This window comes from Leptodactylus fuscus, chromosome 1 (genome assembly GCF_031893055.1).
Source record: "Leptodactylus fuscus isolate aLepFus1 chromosome 1, aLepFus1.hap2, whole genome shotgun sequence".
In the NCBI taxonomy this organism is placed as follows: Eukaryota; Metazoa; Chordata; class Amphibia; order Anura; family Leptodactylidae; genus Leptodactylus; species Leptodactylus fuscus.
Window position 1 is genome coordinate 261015254 of NC_134265.1, and position 21599 is coordinate 261036852.

At 42.7% G+C, this 21599-nt stretch overlaps 1 protein-coding gene across 36 annotated transcripts in view; it reads left to right on the plus strand.

The window, feature by feature from the left end:
- Positions 1 to 1213: 1213 nt before the first annotated feature.
- CAMK2D (calcium/calmodulin dependent protein kinase II delta) overlaps positions 1214 to 21599 on the plus strand; it is a 191630-nt gene continuing 171244 nt past the window's right edge. For 9 of the 36 annotated variants that reach the window (XM_075286483.1, XM_075286491.1, XM_075286501.1 and 6 more), the window contains exons 1-2: positions 1215 to 1822; positions 17743 to 17837. In XM_075286483.1, coding sequence (XP_075142584.1) covers positions 1758 to 1822; positions 17743 to 17837 — 160 coding nt within the window. In that variant the 5' untranslated portion in view covers positions 1215 to 1757. Of the gene's footprint in view, positions 1823 to 17742; positions 17838 to 21599 lie in introns of all 36 variants that reach the window. The other 27 variants (XM_075286640.1, XM_075286671.1, XM_075286597.1 and 24 more) reach the window with 5 other exon arrangements.

Consider the following 21599-nt stretch of genomic DNA (forward strand, 5'->3'; position numbering starts at 1 on the left):
TGGGGCAGGGTGGAACAGGGCATGGATTTTGGGTTGTGAACACATAGCTTGCTTTAAAGTCTGCTAAATAGGTATTAGCCCAGGTACATGCAATATCTATTTCGGTTGTATATGTTATCTGCCCTTGTGGTAGATATTTTATAAGGAAGACAATTCATCATTTATATGTGAGGTTCAGGAAATATTACAAATGAAATGGATCAGGCTTAGGTTCGCTACATCCTATCCAAAATGTCAGATTGAAAAATGTGGATCTGTCCTGCCTGCGGTTTGCAGGAGTGGATCCAATATCCTGCAGCAGAAGGGGATCAGCATAAACTACCACTACGGTGGGGGAAGGATGGATTAGCTGAATGATAGTTGTATTTTTGTAATTTTTGCGACTTTGAAGGTTTATAAGACATTGAGATAGCTTCTTTGCTAGGTGGAACAGTTTCCTGTATCTTTTTAAAAATAGTTTTTCATTGTTTATGGTGGCTAGATGGCAGTATTTAGGTTGCTAGATCGTGGTATTTAGGGTGCTAGATGGCAGTATTTAGGGTGCTAGATCGTGGTATATAGGGTGCCAGGTGGCGGCATTTAGCGTGCTAGATGGCAGTATTTAGGGTGCTAGATCGTGGTATATAGGGTGCCAGGTGGCGGCATTTAGCGTGCTAGATGGCGGTATTTAGCGTGCTAGATGGCAGTATTTAGGGTGCTAGATCGTGGTATTTAGGGTGCCAGGTGGCGGTATTTAGCGTGCTAGATGGCAGTATTTAGGGTGCTAGATCGTGGTATTTAGGATGCCAGGTGGCGGTATTTAGTGTGCTAGATGGCGGTATTTAGGGTTCCGTGCCAGTGTTAAACCATAGCAAGGCTTGAGAGGTCGTGTCGCCTATGTTTTAGAAGGCTGTTTAGTTTACGCTTCCTCTTTTTTCAATCAATGATCATACAGAAATTGAGTTTCCTTCCGTTACATTTTACATAAAGCTCATATAATGTGCCACCATAGAGGAGATGTGGATGCAGCCCTGTACAATCCCGGATGAGGAGTGTACATGATAGCGAGCAGCAGCACGATGGGAGGAGTAGTGGCACTAGTGGGTAGAGTAGTGCTTCCTGTGCTCAGCCAGGTGTCATTGTACTGTGGCAGAGTGATTGTTATTCTCGCCATCCCCTCTATGCCGGAGTGTGCCGCTACTTCACCGCCAGAGGGCGCCGCCATCCACACACGTAGCGGGACTGGGTGGCTCATAGCGCTCGCTGAGCACATCTAACCTACATAACATAACCCTGAGCCGCTCTGCTCGGGCTCTCATTAGAAGCAGCGGAGTGGGAGGAACAGGTAGCTGCCCTGGGATTATCTGCGGCTCCTATGAGGCACCAGGCTGGCACACCTTGAGGTGACTTGCTGTGACAGAACTTAGTCGTCCTGGCTCCTTGCCCCGGCAGCTCCCGCCGTTATTGATGTGCCTCTCACACACAAGGGACGGTGAGGAGAGACGACACTAACTACTCCATTGTACGAGGGCTGAGACCGGAGGCCGGTGACCGTGCTGCGTGCCCAGTGGTGGAGAGGTGGAGGAGGAGAGGGGGACAAGCAGGGCAGTGAGCCGGGCATCAGCACTGGCAGGCTCAGGTTAGGAGCTGTCCTGCGCCCTCGCACCTTCCGCCGGTGCCGTTTCTCGTGTGTATTTGTGCGCTGCTGCGCGTCCCCCAGCACCCCGACCCTGCACCACCCGAGGAGGAAGCCGGGGGGAGGAGGAGGAGGCGGCGGCATGGCTTCTACCGCCACCTGCACCAGGTTCACGGACGAGTACCAGCTCTTCGAGGAGCTCGGGAAGTAAGTGCTGCACTACCGTGCCCCTGCCCACACCTATCCACTGTACCTGCCAGAGCTACCTGTACATACCCCTTATATCTCAGCCTGTATCTCCAGACACCATCTGATCTGTACATGACTGTTCATGTATCTCCTCTCTACATATGTTATATCTCATCTGTACATATCTACAATATATGTGTACACTGTATCTCATCTGTACATAGCTGTATACATGTACAGTATCTCATCTGTACATTACAGGATATCTACTAATACAGTATATGTGTACACTGTATATTATCTGTACATAGCTGTATACTCAGAGATAAACTGTATACATGTACTGTATCTCATCTGTATGTAACTACAGTATGTACAGTATATTTATCTATAGATATACCAACGGTATACTCATGTGGCTGGCTGCTCTATAGCTACCTGTACTTACATATATCATATGTACCTATGTTTGTATTCTTGTAGCTCATTCTGTATCTAAGTATACACTCCCTGCATGACTGGTTATATGTAACTTCTCTGTAGATATGCTGCATTTATGTACTAAATCTCATCTGTGCGTAACTATAGTACAGTATATCATCTATACATACAGAATATGTAGATCTATATGTATATAGTGTCTGTATACAAACCTGTACATGCACTGTATCTCATCTGTACGTAACTACAGTATGTACAGTAAATCATCTATACATACAGAATATGTGCATGCTGTATCTTATCTGTATGTACATATATAAATACATGCATATACGTATCTTGCTACATACCTGTACGTGTTTTGTATCTCATCTGCATGTGACTACACTACATATGTATAGTATAAGTATGTATGTACCCTGTATCTCAGATAGATAGATAGTATCTTATCTGTACATGCCTGTATGCATGTACTTTCTCAGTAGATACGCTGTAACTCTATACATATCTGTACCTCTACCGTATCTCTTTATACATGAACACATACATACTGTATATTGCATCTCATTTATACAAATACTGTCACATTGTATTTGTCAAGTATACATAATGTACATGTATAGTATCTCTATCAGTACATATAGGGTTATCTCACTATCTTTATCATGCATATCACCCTGCATGCATACTATGTATCCATCTGGGACTGCCAACCATCGGAGCTGGGTCTATTAAAGTTCTGACACTGGTGTCATGTCTTTTATTCTCATGTAATGCATGAAGGGTATGGCAGATCTATTCTTATGTTTGACTGATTCAGGATGATCTTGTAGGATCTGCCCCCTCCCCCATATACTTATAATTCATCTTTCAGGCCATATTCTACACTATTCTGTCAAGAAGTAATGGAAACCTGATGAGAAAGAAGTAATGCAAGTGTAAGGGTCCAGTCACACTGAGTTTTTTTGAAGCTGAATCCGCCTCAGAATCCATGTGGAAATAGGGATATGCCAAAGCTTTCTGTGGTGGCAATAAGCCTTGAAAGGAGTTTCTGTCTGATCTAAGTGGCATAAAAATAGAAATGTAACAATGCACCCCTCCACCAATCCCTAGCTCCTTTCTGGATTCTCACTGGCCTCTGCTTCCTGGTCTTACCTGACACGAAGGAAATGCCCTCCAGTCACTGGTAGCAGCAATGACCTACCCAAGTGACCAGGAAGCAGAGGCCAGCAACAGACTAGGACCAACCTCTTCAGAGGAAATGGCAAGGAGAAACGCTCACCCAAATGGATACAATGATAAGTTTATTTAAGCACGACGCGTATTGGGCTCCTCAGGCGCTTTATCAAGTGCAATACAATCACCTTCCCAAGCAGCTGGAAATCCAACCTTTCCAGCTGCTTGGGAAGGTGATTGTATTGCACTTGATAAAGGGCCTGAGGAGCCCGAAACGCGTCTTTCTTAAATAAACTTATCATTGTATCCATTTGGGTGAGCGCTTCTTGCCATTTCCTCTGAAGAGGTTGGTCCTAGCCTGTTGATGCCTTCATCAGCGACCATTACTTGCTTGCCTATATCTATTCCTGTGCCTTTTCTTCTTGTTCCAGCAAGAAGCCAGGGAATTAGAGGGAGTATGACTACTTTAATGTTTTTAAGGCCTCTATGAACCTTTAACATGGTTTTGTTTGAATACCCCTTTAACTTCATGTCTGTGCAGGACATTTGGCACTGTGTCACAAGCACTGAACTATGAACACTACAAAGATAAACAATTGAACCCCCTTACAACAGAATATCAGTACAGAACAAAGTGCTTGTAAGGAGGATTTAGCTGTTGCCTCTAAGGAGGTCCTGCTACCACCTCCATCAACTCTGGCATCATTGGAATTAGCTTCTCTAGCTTCCACCATTCCTGAGCAATCTGTGCACTTAGTATTAGTGCCTGATATGTTTTTTAGGCTCTCTACTGTCAGGTGGGGGTGTCGGCTAAGACCAGGTAAGAGGGTGTGATTCAGAGCTCTAACACTGTCTGCCTCTATTTGGAGCTCTGAATCGCGCCTCCTTGCCTGTTCTACCTATTTGACAGGAAACATTCTAATCAGCAAAACTGCACAGATTGCTCAGAAACGGAGGGGGCCAGAATCTGTGAAACAGTGTCTAAGCAAAGATGCAGGGAAGTAGATGTGATAAAAGGTCATCTTTATAGAAAACCCCTTTAACAATGCAGCCAATTGGGTGATTAGCTCAGCCCTCTGGGTCCTTCTCTCAGCACCTTTAGTTTATTTTGACAGTACCAACAAGGAATTTCCCCTGAAGTGGCCACTGCATGGAAAACATGGTATTACATGTGGACATTCCGATGAATGGCTGTCCTTGTAATACAAGGATAGGTCAAGTCTACCAGAACAAGGGCTGATAGTGAGGGGCCCCAAATGAGGCATAGGGAAAGGGGCTACTTAAAACAAAATGCAGCATCACCATGTGACAGTCCACCACAACAATATATTAATTCTGTTAGTCTTCAGTCCCCCTCTGCATATACTGTAGTACAGTGGGAATTTAGGAAGCTGGCCTTGCTCTGTACCTAGGTTTCTTCATCCGGGTATTTCCTCTATTATACTGAAGTCTACGTGTGTAATATTTTCTTTGTGACTGATATTCTGCACGCATGGCTAAGAGCATCTTGTTTCTTATAGATTTATCTAACTATAGCGTTGCATACAAATGGCTAGTAACACTGTACAGACACATTAGCCACTGCTGACTGTTATCTGGTTGGTATCAGAGCAGGAAGCGGTTCCTGCTATGTAGTGTTATCAGCACCGACAGCGTGTATGTAATATAACTAGCAGCTGACAGATGGATGCTGAGACGTTTTTCCTAGTTCTTAGCTGAAAGCTCACAAGAATGTCTCCTGTGTAGGGAATCCCTCGCCCCAAGATCTCTGCTATACAGTAGAATCAGTCAGGAGCAGCAGGAATGTCTTTGGCACAGAGCAGGTTCTTCCACAGTATTCTGCCTACGTTTTTAGTGTTAGATCATGCTATATAATGCTGCCGCCTCAGTCATCCCTCAATTTATCTCTGGAAATAAAACAAATACTGCGGTATCACTGCTGCCGCTGATTCACTCAGATGGAATGTAGGTCAGTGTGGAAAGATTTCTCACCAGCAGCGGAGAATATTCCATTTACCTTGTACTGTATTTACAGTCATTTGCAGGAAGCTTCCCACTGTGATGGGCCTTTGGGAGGTCATTACATTCGTACTTGATTTGTGTAATGAGTGAAAGCCTTAAAGGAGTTGTCTAATGAAGACATCCCTGTCTATATGCCCTCTGGACCTCCTACTTGCAGCCAGATTGCAGGCTCTGTCATATTTACTATAAAAGTAACAAAGAAGGCAGTGCTGTTTTTTGGTTAAAATGACAGACTCTATGATGATTTGAGGTGAACACCCTCTGTAAGTCAATGGGTCCCATGGGGTGCTGTTGGTGTCCATCATGTAACACATCCGGTAATTTCCTTTGCTGTGCCTGCCTGTCTAGCCATGGCTCCGAATGAGACCCAGGACAGTCGGCTGATCACCTAGTTGCTAGGTTTTGTACAAGATTGTCTCTGACAAGAAGATCCATATAAAGGCAGTTTGTCAGCAGGAAATTAGTAATCCCCTACTTTGTAGAGCTCCTTACTCACTTTCCAAATATGGCTTTGTTATTCAGCCTTGCAGCTCCATTATCAAGAAATTTGCAGTTTTATTCATATGCAAATTAGTTGGAAAGTGCTTTGGGGGAATTTCTTACGTTTCCAAACATTCCAATGCCACGGAGCAGGATAGGACCTGCTCTATAATCATCTGAATGAAACAGAGAGAGCCTTGGCCTGCACACTTGGTCATATGAAAGAGGATTTTTTCTGAATTTCTCTTTTGATGCAAAGCTCCCTTAGAATAACCATATTCTATGTACCTCTGGTTTCCTTTTCTACATGGGTTTAGTAACCGTACAGTGCTCAAAACCATTGGCTCCTAAATGGAAAAAATGGCCTCTCAGTGCCCCTACACCGTATAATGCTATCCAATGCCCCCCTTTTACACTGTGTAAAGCTCCTCAGTGGCCCCCCTTCACACAGTATAAAGCTGCCCCTTATGGCGCCCCTTCACAAAGTACAGTGGGGAAAAAATGTGTTTAGTCAGCCACCAATTGTGCAAGTTCTCCCACTTAAAAAGACGAGGCTTGTAATTGACATCACAGGCAGACCTCAACTATGAGAGACAAAATGAGAAAACAAATCCAGAAAATCACATTGTTTGATTTAGAAAGAATTTATTTGCAAATTATGGTGGAAAATAAGTATTTGGTCAATAACAAACGTTCATCTCAATACTGTGTTATACATTCTTTGTTGGCATTGACAGAGGTCAAACGTTTCCTGTAAGTCTTCACAAGGTTGGCACACACTGTTGTTGGTATGTTGGGCCATTTCTCCATGCAGATCTCCTCTAGAGCAGTGATGCTTTTTGGCTGTCACTGGGCAACACGGACTTTCAACTCCCTCCAAATGTTTTCTATAGGGTTGAGAACTGGAGATCGGCTAGGTGACTCCAGGACCTGGAAATGCTTCTTGCTATGCCACTCCTTCGTTGCCCTGGCGGTGTGCTTGGGATCATTGCCATGCTGAAAGACCCAACCACATTTCATCTTCAATGCCCTTGCTGATGGAAGGAGGTTTGCACTCAAAATCTCACAATACATGGCCCCATTCATTCTCTCATGTACACAGTCCCTTTGCAGAAAAAGCCCCAAAGCATGATGTTGCCACCCCATGCTTCACAGTAGGTATAGTGTTCTTTGGATGCAACTCAGCATTATTTCTCCTCTGCAGGTCATTCACTAGGACCCCATGTGTGGTTCAGGGAATTTTTTGCAGTTTCTGATAAAATTGCTAAGTTCCTATAAAATCCTGCCTGAAGTAGAGCCATGAGAGCCTTAAAGGGGTTGTCCAGGCTAAGCTTTTAAAGGTTCAATGTGCTGGGGGCAGTGAAAAAAAAAAACAAAAAGAAAAAAAACCTGTCCCAGTTACTAAGTTGTCGTCCCATGCCTCCTGGTTCGTTTGCTCTCCCAGCTTTCTTCTGGTGTTGTGCTGAGGCTGCTGATTGGCCTCAGTGGTCACATGACTGTTGAGGCCAATCAGCAGCCTCAGCAGGCCCCAAGAAGAGGACCTGTGATGTCACAGGTAGTAACATTCAAGCTCTTTGCTGATTGGCCTCAGTGGCTTCAGCACAACGCCAGAAGACACTGCAGGAGCAGATGAATTGGGAGATGTGGGAGGACACCACTGCAACTGCCTGCAGTCTATTTAAACTTTAAAAGAGTTGTCCATTTTTACCTGGCAAACCCATTTAAGCCTCTTGACTATCTTAGCAAGTAAACGGCCACCACAATCTCATCATGATGGGGAGGGTCATTAGGTTGTAGGAACCTTGCTTAGTTGCATTTGACCACCATATTTGAGAAGTTAATTCTCTGTGATAGACACCTTGAATTGTCCAGTCTTGTATAAATGAAGATGTATCATTGTATAATAAATCTACTTGTATTGCATTCTTGTGTCTGTTCTTGTAAATGGTTTACCATATACTGTATACAATACTGTAGGTAAATCCTCAGTCTGGTGTAATAGAAGAGGTATGTTTCTTATATGTTTAATTTACAGAGGGTGTCACACGTCTTGTAACAAATTTTGAATGCAACTTTGCACTAAAATACAGATTCTGAGATTCTTTATTATTTTAGGCCATTTACTGGGACTCGTGTAACATCAAAATTGTAAATACAAGCTATAAAATACTTATAGAGTAAGTAGAGGCAATTAATTGTTTTCCTCAGATATTGGTAGTTCTTAGTTGCTTTTTATCTCCACTCACTTATGGCAGAGATGTGTTTTGTGCCTAAGGAGAGTCTGAGACACTTTTGTCTTTTCATTGGTTCAGCTTGCTGCTCTCTCCTTCTCCTTCTTATATTTTGATTTCCTCATATTGAATGGTGTGTATACACACAGATTTGTCACAGGCTCGCCAGGATACCTGTGCATGCAAAGGTCATTTTTAGTACAAGGGCCAAATGGTTCTAAAGTACAGATTGCTAAATCGATGGTGACCAAAAGATGTAGATTAGGTAATTGCCTGTATATACATAGATACTGAAAAATGAACCTTAAGGCCTTGTAAGGGTCTGTTTACATGTTCAAGTTTTCAGATGCAGTCTTTGAAGCCAAAATAGAGTAGTAGCACCTGACACTTTCACATTTTTTGGATTTGTCAATTTTTTTTTGGAAGGGGGATATAGAGGTTTATATTATATAATATATATATCTATCTATCTATCTATCTATATATATATATATATATATATATATATATATATATATGGAATTGTATAGTATATATTAGACCCACAAGTGATCAGTCCTGCAATCTATGAGGCCAGTTATTGGGTATACACAGATGGCCCCCAGCTACCATGTAAATGCATTGACATGACGGTTCCCCATCCTTCTGTCTGTGGGAACTGCTGTGTGGCCTCATTCACATGATTGTATTGCAGTTCTTTGTCAAGCAGCTGATCCTCACAGTACTGTCAGAGCAAATCTGAAAGGGCTGTAGTATCTAAGCATTAGAGAGGATGCTAACATCAGACCACCACCAATCTGGAACGTATTGGAAAACCTTATTGATATATGGTATCAGTGTGGTAGGAAATACACCTTTAAATTAATTGTGTTGCAGTGTTAAAATTAAGTGGTGAATATAATGTACAGAACCTGAACACTGAATAAATTTTTTTTTTTGGAAGGGGGATATAGAGGTTTATCCAGGTTTTCCAGCAATGTATAAAAGTTTCTATTTGTACCTTTAAGGCTTCATTCTCACGGAGTAACGCGCCGCTCATTTAGACACGTAAACACATGTCAGAGTGTGGCACTTCAATGGGTGCCGGCTTACATGCGCTACATATTGAAATCAATGGGAGGCTTTTAAACCCATTGATTTCAATGTCTGGCGCGCGTAAGCCGGCACCCATTGAAATCAATGGGATCTGTTTTGAAGCACCGCGCTCTGACACATGTTTACGTGTCTAAATGAGCGGCTCTCCATGAGAACGGAGCCTAAGAGTTTAGCCCTAGTTTTAGGTTAAACTCCGATCCATAGGATATGGGATAACGTGTTAAAGAGGACCTTTCACCATATCCGGGCACATGCAGTGTTATATACTGCCAGAAAGCTGACAGTGCGCTGAATTCAGCGCACTGTCGGCTTTCCCGATCTGTGCCCGGTGTGAAGAGCTTACGGCCCGGTACCGTAGCTCTTCTATGGTCAGAAGGGCGTTTCTGACCATTAGCCAGGAACGTCCTTCTGCCTCGCGGCGCCAATCGCGCTGTACTATGGAGCGGGGAGGAACGCCCCTCCCTCTGCTCACACAGCTTGTCCGTAGACTAGCATTATCAGGAGAGGGAGGGGGAGTTCCTCCCCGCTCCACAGCACAGCGCGATTGGCGCCGCGAGGCAGAAGGACGTCTCTGGCTAATGGTCAGAAACGCCCTTCTGACTGTAAAGCGCTACGGTACCGGGACCGATAGCGCTTTACACCGGGCACGGATCGGGAAAGCCGACAGTGCGCTGAATTCAGCGCACTGTCAGCTTTCTGGCAGTATATAACACTGCCTGTGCCCAGATATGGTGAAAGGTCCTCTTTAATTGTTGAGGGCTCAACAACCTTTCCTGTATGAATTTACCTATGTAAAGCTGTAGGTGACAGAGGAGGACTGTCCACTGGACTCATAAGAGCAGAATAAGCAGAGTATAAATAAGATACAAGTTACACTATATTGTTTTATGAAAATGATTTAGTATATCAATGTGCTCAGCTCCCCCTGCTATATCCAATGCTTCCTGTAGACTGAACTGTATCTTTAACGTGTTCAGTTCCCCAGGGTTCTATAAACACTTTGGAGAGCATCTGCAATTTTGTTTTAGTTATTACAGAACTTATTCCTCTGCCAGTTTGTTTCGAAGTGACAGACATCTGGTTGACCCCATTATAGTCAATGCTCTGTGTGTTACCGTTATTTTAGCGGTCTTCTGATGGGCCAGAGTATTGGAGTAGCAACGATAGTGTGAACCTATCTTAATACAGAGCATGCAATATGATATGGAAGATGGTACTTGATGTGGAAGCCAGTAGTCCTCTATTTGCTTTTGTAAATAGGTCTGGATCAGTAGGTCCTAAAAGAGCTGAAACCTGGTCCAAAATATTCGGAAGTCTGATTTATCTTTGTGGCATATTTGGTGCTGTTTGGTTGAGTCGTTTGGCCATGAATAAAGAACAGATAACAGACATTAGACAACACAAATTAATTTCTATAGAGAGATAACTAAGAAAGGCAATGTAGAACCATTTGGATGTAAGAAACAACAGAAGGACTTGCATTTATTTCTTGATATGTCTATTTCACTGGCCTTATGGTTTCTTTGACTCTGGCTCTGTCTCTGCTTTCATCTAATTTTGAAGAACAGTCTTGAGTCTGATTTATAGACACTACAGATAAGATTGAAATTTTACTAATAATCACGATAATACTACAGGGGGCTCCCGAATCAGCAAGTCACATAAACACTCCACTTGTAAATGAGTATATATAGTAGAAGTGCATGTGCTCAGCTCATGATGTCCTGTACAGTAAACTGCTTCAGTATTTCTCTGCTCAAAGTGTAAGGCTGGTCTTATACGGCCGTAATGTAAGTCCGCAAATGGTCCGCAATTGAGGGTTTTCAATTGCGGACACATTATATTCAATGTGGCCTCTTACACCACCGGATATTTTATCTGTGGTGTGACCGGGCCGCAACCGTGATCTGCAATTTATAGGACATGTCCGTAATGGCCGTGAATTGCGGCACTGCACGCACTCGCCCATACAACTCTATGGGCAAGTGCGGCAGGACACGGACATCTGCGGAGTCTGTGTTGCCGATCAGCAACTAGTGTTGCTGATCAGCAACTAGTGTTGCTGATCAGCAACTTGCGGACCGTACATTCAATATGGTCGTGTAAGACCAGCCTAAAGGCCCTGGCTCTAAAACCAACCCCTCATCTTCCACTCCAGGCTGACCTCAGGTGTTGGACTTCCACTGATTTCTTATTGGTGATCTATTCTGATGGAAAAAAATGAAGAAAGAAAATTTGGAAACACCTTGAATTTTTGCAATTCTAAAAATAAGATTTTTCTTTTCGTTCTACAGAGTTCGCCATATGTAATGAATATATGTAGATCTCTATAGTCTGGGCATTGTGTGATTCCTAATGTGTTTGTTTATTTTTATATGAATTCTGGGGGTGATTTGATGTGATATATACACTGTGTATATAATATTGTGAGAGAGTGAAGGGTGTGGTCTGGGAAGACAGGTACATTCCAGCCAGGTAGCTAAAGGGTGTATGGTAAAGGGCCACACCAGGGAGGTCAGCTGACTAATCAGGTGTGTGTGTGTGTGTAGACTAGCAGTGTGGCACCACACTGACAGAGTTGAACTGTCCGGACCTCCAAAGCAGTTACTGTGCCACCCGTTGTTGTTGTTGCCAAGCTGGGAGACTGGTAACCAGTCTCCTGTATAGTCAGGGAAAAGTTTCCTTACGTTTAAGTTAGTTTTCTCAGCGGAGAAGGGTTTTGTTTTGCTTATCCTGCGGCTTATCTTGACTTTTTAGTTTTTTCCCAGGGGGTTGATCTTGAAATCATTAAGTTGCTTACACATAGACCAGTGTCTTTGTGATGACAGGACTGGGAGTCTTCAGAAGACTCCCATCATTCATAGCAACCAAACAGATTCCTCCATGTAGCCCAAGAGCTGCTCATTACATGAAAATCTTCTCTAACCTCTTAGATGCCATGGTCACATGTAAGAGGTTAAAATGCCTGTGGTAAGAGATATCCCTGCTTGCAGGTACTTCTGCTTGGGTCCCAATGTGTAAACCAGCAAAGACCCTGAGGTTATGGAACCAGCTCAGCTCCTGAGCCAGCACAATGTTTCAATAGAGTATAAGCATCTGCCGTACACATCAGGCAGTTGTCAGCAAGTACAGGGAAGTCTCATGCGTGGACTTTCAAAGTGTGTTGGCCTATTTATGACCTCTCTACAGGCATTTATGACATCTGTATAGTCATTATTGTGACCTCTGTTCACTGTTATTTATCCTCTCACAGCTTCAGTGTTAGCTCTGTTATCCTCTGAAATTGCCTATGTGTCTGCCACAAATGCCCCTTTTGACAGATACACATACACCTTAGCAGGACAAAAATTCTTTCCTAAAATGTAAAATTGAAGCAACGAAATAACAGGATGGGCCTGCTCACTAAGCACTTGCAGGATGATTATCTATGCATTGTTTCATTGGCTTATGGTTACAAAGGTATGTTTCTGCTCCTAATAAAGGCTTCTACATGGCATTATTATTATTATCTGGGAGCCATTTTGGACCTGACAGACTTGTCTGCTACATCAGTCTGTGGCTAACTCCCCCTCCCATCCACTATGACATCTGCCCAGCTCTGCTGCCAGGCTCCAAAGTGTGAAGTGCACTGTATTGCACGTGTGCGCTTCACATTTTGAGACACCCAGAAGATAAGATAATCCTTTAATAGTCCCACAGTGGGGAAATTTCAGCATGTTACAGCAGTAAAGTAATACAGATACAGGATAATACACAGTAATATATTACAGACGTAGACACACATATGCTGAGAAGAGAATATATACTAGGAGTCCATAGCAGCTAAGGAACAGAAGAAGGAAGACTTCATATCATTAGTTTTCTGTGCGGAGTGATCTTCGCTTGGTCTGATGTAGATTATGTAGCTTGATTGCGGTTGGAAGGAAGGACTTGCAAAAACGCTCCTTCTCACACTTGGGGAGAAGCAGACGGTCACTTACAGTGCTGCCAAGTGCCATCACGGTCCCATACATGGGGTGGGATTTGTTCACCCGCATCGAGGTCACCACAGATAGTATCCTTCTGTTACCCACCACCTGTTCTGGGTCCAAGGGGCTCCCCAGGACAGAGCTGGTCCTCCTGATCAGCCTGTCAAGTCTATTTCTGTCTCTGGTTGATATACTGTGCCCCCAGCAGCCCACACCGAAAAAGATGGCTGAAGCAACCACAGAGTTGAAAAAGGCCTTAAGAAGTGTCCCCTGGACTCCGAAGGCCCTCAGCCTCCTGAGCAGGTAGAATCTGCTGTGGCCCTTTCTGTGCAGCGCCTCCAGGTGATCAGCCCAGTCTAGTTTATTATTGAGGAGCACACCCAGATACTTATAAGTCCTGATTATCTCAATGCATGTCCCCTGGATCTCCACCGGGGTCGGAGCACTTCTCCGTTTACTAAAGTCCACCACCATCTCCTTGGTCTTCCCAGCATTAATCCTGAGGTGGTTCTGCCAGCACCATTCAACAAAGTCCTGTTTTAAGTCTCTGTATTCCCTATCGTCGCCATCAGTGATAAGGCCTACTATAGCAGAGTCATCGGAGTACTTCTGTAAGTAACAGCTGGATGAGTTGTGCCTAAAGTCAGCAGTGTACAGTGTGAAGAGAAATGGGGCAAGAACTGTACCTTGTGGTGCCCCCGTACTACAGATCACAGTGTCAGACACACAGTCCTGGGCTCTCACATACTGAGGGCAGTTTGTCAGGTAGTCTGGTATCCAGTTGGACAGGTGGTGGTCCACACCACCAAGATTCAGCTTCTCCCTCAGTAGCCCTGGCTGAATGGTGTTGAACGCACAGGAGAAATCAAAGAACATTATTCTCACAGTGTTCCCGGGTTTCTCCCCAATGCCCAGCCGATAGGCAAACTGGAGGGGGTCTATAGCGGGGCACACTAGGGGGCATAGGTGTGTCAGGACCAGTCTCTCTAGGACCTTCATCAGGTGGGATGTCAGTGCTACAGGTCGGTAGTCATTATAGCCCATCAGGTTGGATTTCTTTGGTACTGGTACCACACAAGATGTTTTCCACAGTTGAGGTACCACTCCCAGCTTTAGACTCATATTGTACATGTGCGGGATGATGCCACACAACTGGTCTCCGCACACTTTAACCCCTTCCCGACATGCGCTGTAATAGTACGGCGCATGTCGGGTCTGTAACTATGGCGACCGCCCGGGAGCCGGGCGGCCGCCATAGCCGCCGGGTGTCTACTGCTTTAAGCAGTAGACAACCGGCTCTAATGCCTCCGATCGGTCCCCGGACCGATCGGAGGCATTAACTCCTCCGGCGCCGCGGTCGGAGGCGCCATTTTCCCGGCGGCGCATGGGCGCCGCCATTTTGGCCGGGATCGCCGGCTCCTGGAGCATGCTCCAGGGCTGACGTCCCATTGCCATGACAGCCGGGAGCCTTGTACAGGCTCCCAGGCTTGTCTGCAAATCCTCTCTTTTGCAGGCTGGTCTATGCAGCCTGCAAAAGAAAGGATGCTTTTTTGCAATGCATTAGCATTGTAATGCATTGCATTAGTGATCAGACCCCCTGGGGTTCAACATCCCTAGGGGGTCTAATAAATGCAAAAAAAAAATAAAAAAAAAGTTAAAAAAAATATAAATAAATAAAAAGAAAAAGAATAAAAATAAAAAATAAAATAGAATTAAAAGTTCAAATCACCCCCCTTTCCCTAGAACACATATAAAAGTAGTTAAAAACTGTGAAACATATACATGTTAGGTATCCCCGCGTCCAAAATCGCCCGCTCTACAAATCTATAAAAATATTTTTCCTGTTCGGTTTTGATTCTGATAAAAATTTGAATAAAAAGTGATCAAAGCAATAACATTTCCCGAAAATGGTAGAACTAAAAAGTACACCCGGACCCGCAAAAAAAGACGCCCTATTCATCCCCGTACACTTACGTACAAAAAAGTTACGGCCGTCGGAATATGGCGACTTTTAGAAAAAAATTTTTTTAACACAGATTTGGAATTTTTTTAGGGGTCAAAATGTAAATAAAACCATATAAATTTGGTATCCCTGGAACCGTACCGAAACACAGAATATAGGGGACATGTCATTTTGGCTGCACAGTGAACGCCGTAAAACCAAAGCCCGTAAGAAAGTCGCAGAAATGCATTTTTTCTTCAAATCCACCCCATTCTGATTTTTTTTCCTGCTTCCCAGTACATTATATAAAATAATTAATGGTAGCATCATGAAGAAAAATTTGTCCCGCAAAAATTAAGACCTCATATGGCTCTGGGAGCGGAGAAATAAAAAAGTTATGGGGTTTAGAAGGAGGGGAGTCAAAAACGAAAATCAAAAAATGCCATCGGCGGGAAGGGGTTAAGAACTCCGGCACTTAAAACGAAGAGAAGCCATTCAGCTTTATATTTCTTAGGCTGCACTTCAATCCCTTTACTGAACTGCTTCTCCTCTAGGTGTCTGATGACGTGAGGTGCCTATGCTGTGCAGTTTCGAAATGTCAGGAGCAAGCTCAAGCGACGTTATACTTTATGGCCCGGTTCACATCTGCGCATGGGTTTCCATTCTGGGAATCCGCTTTGGGGGACCCCCCCAATAGAAACCTAATCCGCATAAAAAAAACCTTAGGAAACCTTACTGTAGGAAAACTGCAGACCCCATAGACTGTAATGGGGTCCATATGGTTTTGCACGGTTTCCGCTCTAAAAGTACTGCTTGCAGCGCTTTTCTCTGCATTTTTCATGCAGAGAGGGGAATGGAATGGTCTGGATGCAGATGTTAACAAGGGCTTCAAAAAGGGGAGAGAGCCATTGAATGATGTAATAGTAATGCTCTGTCACTATAAATACGTCCCCAGTGCATTCTTCAGTAATTTGTGTATGGATAAAAGACGGAATTCCTTCTAAATTAAACAGACACCGTATGCAAAGTATACCCTTAGCTACCTCTACATACCCAAGACCTTTCTTTATCCTTGCCATTTGTTTTTTGCTATGTGACAATGTGAACCTATGAGTGGCTTTAGCAACACAGATGCTGTATGATAGTAGGTCACTAGGACATGGTGGTCTTTATCATCACTGGCTTACATTTTCATTTAGACTTTCTATCTAACCACACCATCATTTGAGTTATTTCTAATGTATGCCTTGGCAATATAATATTGTACTTTGTCTCTGTACTGACTATAGTTATGTACTGTTTCTATTGTAGCATTTTAGGCTATGTTTTCACTTTATAGTTGAAATATAAAATGAATGTGGTTTTGATGTTTTTCAATAGGATCGCCTTTTTATAGGTAATACTTTTAAATACAACTTTTACGTAAAAACTGCAACCAAATCAATAACCATAGCAAACACTCTCAGAAACCGATAAAATTAAGATATGGCAGTATACAAGATGACTACTCAAAGACCTAATGGGAACTTTTTTTTTTTTATAATTTTTTTTTTCTGGAGTATGGGACATTTTAGTAGTTCTAAGGTAGACTTGGATTTCACAATTTTCGATTATCACAGCATAAATTGTTGCCCAAGTGTATCTTGTAACGCGAGTCAAAAAATACATCTACTATATTTTCCATTAAACAGTGCATCTGCCTTATTGAGAGTCTATCTGATCTCGGTGAAACCTGAGGACATGATAGTAACAAGTCCCACTTTACGTAGGATAACCATTACCTTTTAAGCGGCGGCTTAATTGCTTCAGTGTGTTATCCGAGTGTGAAAGATCACTTTATTCTAAGGTACAGTCATCGGGAAATAGATCGCAAGGCATTTAGTGGGGGAGACTGGTTTTCTTCATGGTGTATCACAAGACAGTCACCAAATGATTCTTAACCGAAGCAGATAGCCCCTGCACGGACCTGAATTATTAAAGCATAAAAGAGATATGTATGAGTGTGTGTATGACATTATTCATTGCCTGGATAGCTGCACTGCACTAGGAGAGGTTAGCTTCCATCTGAAAAGCACATTTGCTCATCTGCAGCCTATGGGTGCATGCACATTACGTAACGCCGGGCGTGTATGAGAGCCGTACACGCCGGCGTTACAGCAGGGCTGCCGAACACTTCCCATTCACTTCAATGGGAGCGCTCGTAAACGCCGCTGTTACGAGCGCTCCCATTGAAGTGAATGGGAAGTGTTCGGCAGTCTGCCGTAATGCCGGCGTGTACGGCTCTCATACACGCCCGGCGTTACGTAGTGTGCATGCACCCTTCAATGATATTTTACAGGCGTATTTTTACAGGCGTATTTTTTACAGGCGTATTTTTACACTTGTAAAAAAATATCATTGAAGTCAATGGGATAGCAAAATTTACAAGTGTAATTTTACTCTACAAAATAAGCTAGCGTTTACTCAGTGTGAATGCACCCTATTACTGTTTTATTGCAAACTCTTTCAGAGTGGTGGAATCTGATCTCAGCCCAAAGAAGTTGTACACTGAAGTATTAAGACCCACGTGCTTTTGTTTTCCAGGGGAGCCTTCTCTGTGGTGAAAAGATGCATGAAGATTACTACAGGACAGGAGTATGCAGCCAAAATTATCAACACCAAAAAGCTTTCTGCAAGAGGTATGTATCATAATATGCTGAGCTCACCTTCACTTGTTCCCATGTTTTTACAGGATACCTATAGGTGGCACTAGAGAGAGGTTTTCATGGAGGACAGCTTTGCTTTGCTTAATAGACCCCCTCCTTCCCCCCCAGAAGGAGAATCAGTACCTTTCAACAGTTTACATGTACAATTATTAAATAGTGGTATACTTAAACACACAAACTTATATAATAAATATATATAATGTTTGGATATGCATTTTACACCATAAAATGTTACAAATTACAGCAGAGAAATTTAATACATTTCTGATTGAATTCTGAAAGTGTCATAGACAACTTTGACGCTTTTCCTTTCTCAAAAGTATGGGGAGATTTAGAAATGTTTTTCTTGGTTAAATATGTTAGAATGAGAGGCACCAGGTGATGAAATCTTCCATGTAAATTTGCATTAGAATTTGAGCCAATGTATGCAGTAAATTTTAGTGATTGTCTGTCCATAGAACACTCTTTCCCTTTTGCTAAAGCCTGCCCACCACAAATGATGAAAGAGGCATTGATGAGTGAATAGTCACACATTGTTATTGTTGTGGTGTTGAGCTTAAAGGGGTTGTCCCATCTCATCAGGATCCTATCTATACTGCTAGCTTATGTGGATTTAAGACTTTTCCTATACTATATACATTGCTTCAGCAAAACTGCTTAGTTTGGCTACTATATGAGATTATTCACTTCATTGTTTACACTCGTTTCCACAACCACGGACCTGGGGATGATCTTATCTCTCCGCTCTGGATAAATTATGTAGCTCTCTGCCCTCAGGAGGGTGGGGGAGATGAGTGCTCAGAGCAAGCTTGTATTTCTGAGCTGTTTATCTCCCTCTTCCAGTTATCAGGTCGGCTAATTAAATTTAGCTGATAAGGGCTGAGATAGGGAGTTTGTTACCTCTGCATGTAACACAGACCTAAAGCGGAGTTTATTGCAAACTGACTCTTGGTCCTGTAGCTTGTAAATTTGGGATTCTCATCCCTTATCAAATCCAGCTCTGCTACATATTGTGCATCTTCCAGTGATACTGTGCTAACTTATTTACAACCATCCCTCATTACTGACTGCAAACATGTACTGCTATGAAGAGAGCTAGCAGAACAAGTGAAACCCTGCCCACCAATTCACCGAGAAAACCAGGAAGTAAAAAGAGCATACAGCCTGCAAGTTGGTGAACATCCGAGTTGGGAATACCCCTTTAATCTACAGCTTTTCAGTGACAGAAGTGTGGTGCACATGCAATTGTAAATGTCCCCCTATATCTTTATGCAGTTGCTGGTTAACACCTTATATACATTCCCAGTGTGTGCCAGGTAAGTATACAGTTAAGAGTAGTCAGGTTTGTAGGTTTGGAAGGGAAGAGAGAAATGTAGTAATTTACAGTATTATTCAGCAATGAGGTTTTGATGTTATACTAATGCTTATTACATAGGTTTTCAAAGGCTAAATTCCTCTAGGTTCTAGGGTTATATGATAAAACAGATCATTTACTGTTATCCATATAAACTTGTACAAGATACTTGTTTAGTGTACCTCATCTGGAAAGAGCATTTTATTTCCTCCTTTCATGAAAAGAGACATGTGGCAGTCACTGTGTAGCTGGCAGCCAATACAAATCGGCATAAAGGTGCAACTATAGGTGACTAAGGGCCTATAGCAATTGGCATGTTTATGCTTATTTGTGTTTGATGGGTATAAGGGATGTAGATGTTATCCGGTGAGTATCGTATGCTTTTCATGGATAGTTTATCTATGTGGACTTTTTATTTTTTGTTAAGCACCCAGATTATTCCCTATTTGAGACATCTCAGAATATTTATGCTTGATCTGGGACAAGCATAAATATTTTTAGTAATTCAATTGAAAAAGTGAAGCCCATATATTGAGTCAGTACAAACAGAGGGAACTTTTTAAAGTGTTTATTTCTGTTAATGTTGGTGATTATGGCTTACATCCAAGGAAAACCTAAAAATCATTATCTCAGAAAATTAGAATATTATATAAGACCAATTGTAAAAAAAAAAAAAAAAAAAAAAAGATTTAAAACAGAAATGTTGGCCAAATGAAAAATATGTCCAGTAAATGCCCTCAATACTTGGTGGGGGCTCCTATTGCATGAATGACTGCATCAATGTGGCATGGAGGCGATCAGCCTGTGGCACTGCAGAGGTGTTATGGAAGCCCAGGATGTATGATAGCAGCCTTCAGCTTGTCTGCATTGTTGGGTCTGGTGTCTCTCATCTTTCTCTAGACAATACCCCATAGATTCTTTATAGGGTCAGGCCAGGTCGTCCAAGTTTGCTGGCCAATTAAGCACAGTGATACTGTGGTTATTATACCAGGTATTGGTACTTTTGGCAATGTCAACAGGTGCCAAGTCCTGTTGGAAAATTAAAAATTCTGGAAGCCACACGGTGGCTCAGTGGTTAGCACTGCAGCCTTGTAGTGCTGGAGTCCTCGGTTCAAATCCTGCCAAGGGCAAAAAAAACATCTTCAAGGAGTTTGTATGTACTCCCTGTGTTTGCATGGATTTCCATCCCATACTCAAAAAAAATACATACTGATAGGGAAAAATGTACATTGTGAGCTCTATACAATCTACATAAAAAAAAAAAGAAAAGAAAAATTCCATCTCCAAAAAGCTTGTTGGCAGAGAGAAGCCTGAAGCTCTAGAATTTCTGGTAGATGGCTGCACTGACTTTGGTCGTGATAAAAGTCAGTGGACCTACACCAGCAGATGACATGGCTCCCTATCACTGATTGTGGAAACTTCACACTAGACCTCCTAGCTTGGATTGTGTACAGCAGCCTCTCCACTCTTCCTCCAGATTCTGGGACTTCCAAATGAAATGCAAAATTTATTTTCATCTGAAAACTCCTTTGAGCACTGAGCAAAAGTCCATAACTTTTTGATGATATTCTAATTTATTGAGATGCCCTAGTACTAGCAGTAGTAGCCAGGGTGTTCCTTTCTTCTGGTTTTCCAATTTTGCTTTCTCCTACTTTGACATACTGTTCCATCCTACAGTCACCTAGCAGCTCCACAGTATGAAGCTCCAAAACTTCTACAAGGTGCCCAGTATGTAAAAGAAGTTAAATAACAGGTCACTGCTTTTAGAAGTTTTCTGCCAATGGCCAATCCTTAGGATTATTCTTATGTCTCATTGGCTAACACAAAATATCACTGTCTTTTGCATGTGCATTTAGATATCTATAGGAAGAGTTGGCTAAGGTTTGTTTGGCTTAGGGCATGTTAGTGGGCAGTGGTATGAGGCAGAGTGAGAGGCATTTTGCAAAATGGGAGGAAGATGCTACTGTGATATGTTGTGAAAAATAGGTCAGAGCTTAATTGAATCACATTCCTCTTCATTATTTACAAATGAACTTGCTCCATGAAGGCACGCTGTGTTTAACAGTGGAGCCCGTAGAATTCTTCGGGGTTGGAGATCTCCATCTTCCTGGCTTTAAGGCGAAATAATTCTGAAAGCTTGGAATTCATCATGTGTATGTACAAACAGGCTCCGCTTTCTTTAGATGATTCATCTTCAAAATAAACCCATTACTACCTTGGGTAGGCTAGAGAACAGAGGATTTGGGGAAAGAAGGCTCATATATATAGCGTTTCTTGCTGCATCTGAAATAGATCTGTGTGGGTCTTCACAGCACTGTGGTATAATGAGAGCTGCTATTTTTGCTACCAGTCATTTTTAGAAACCCAGAGAAATGTGCACG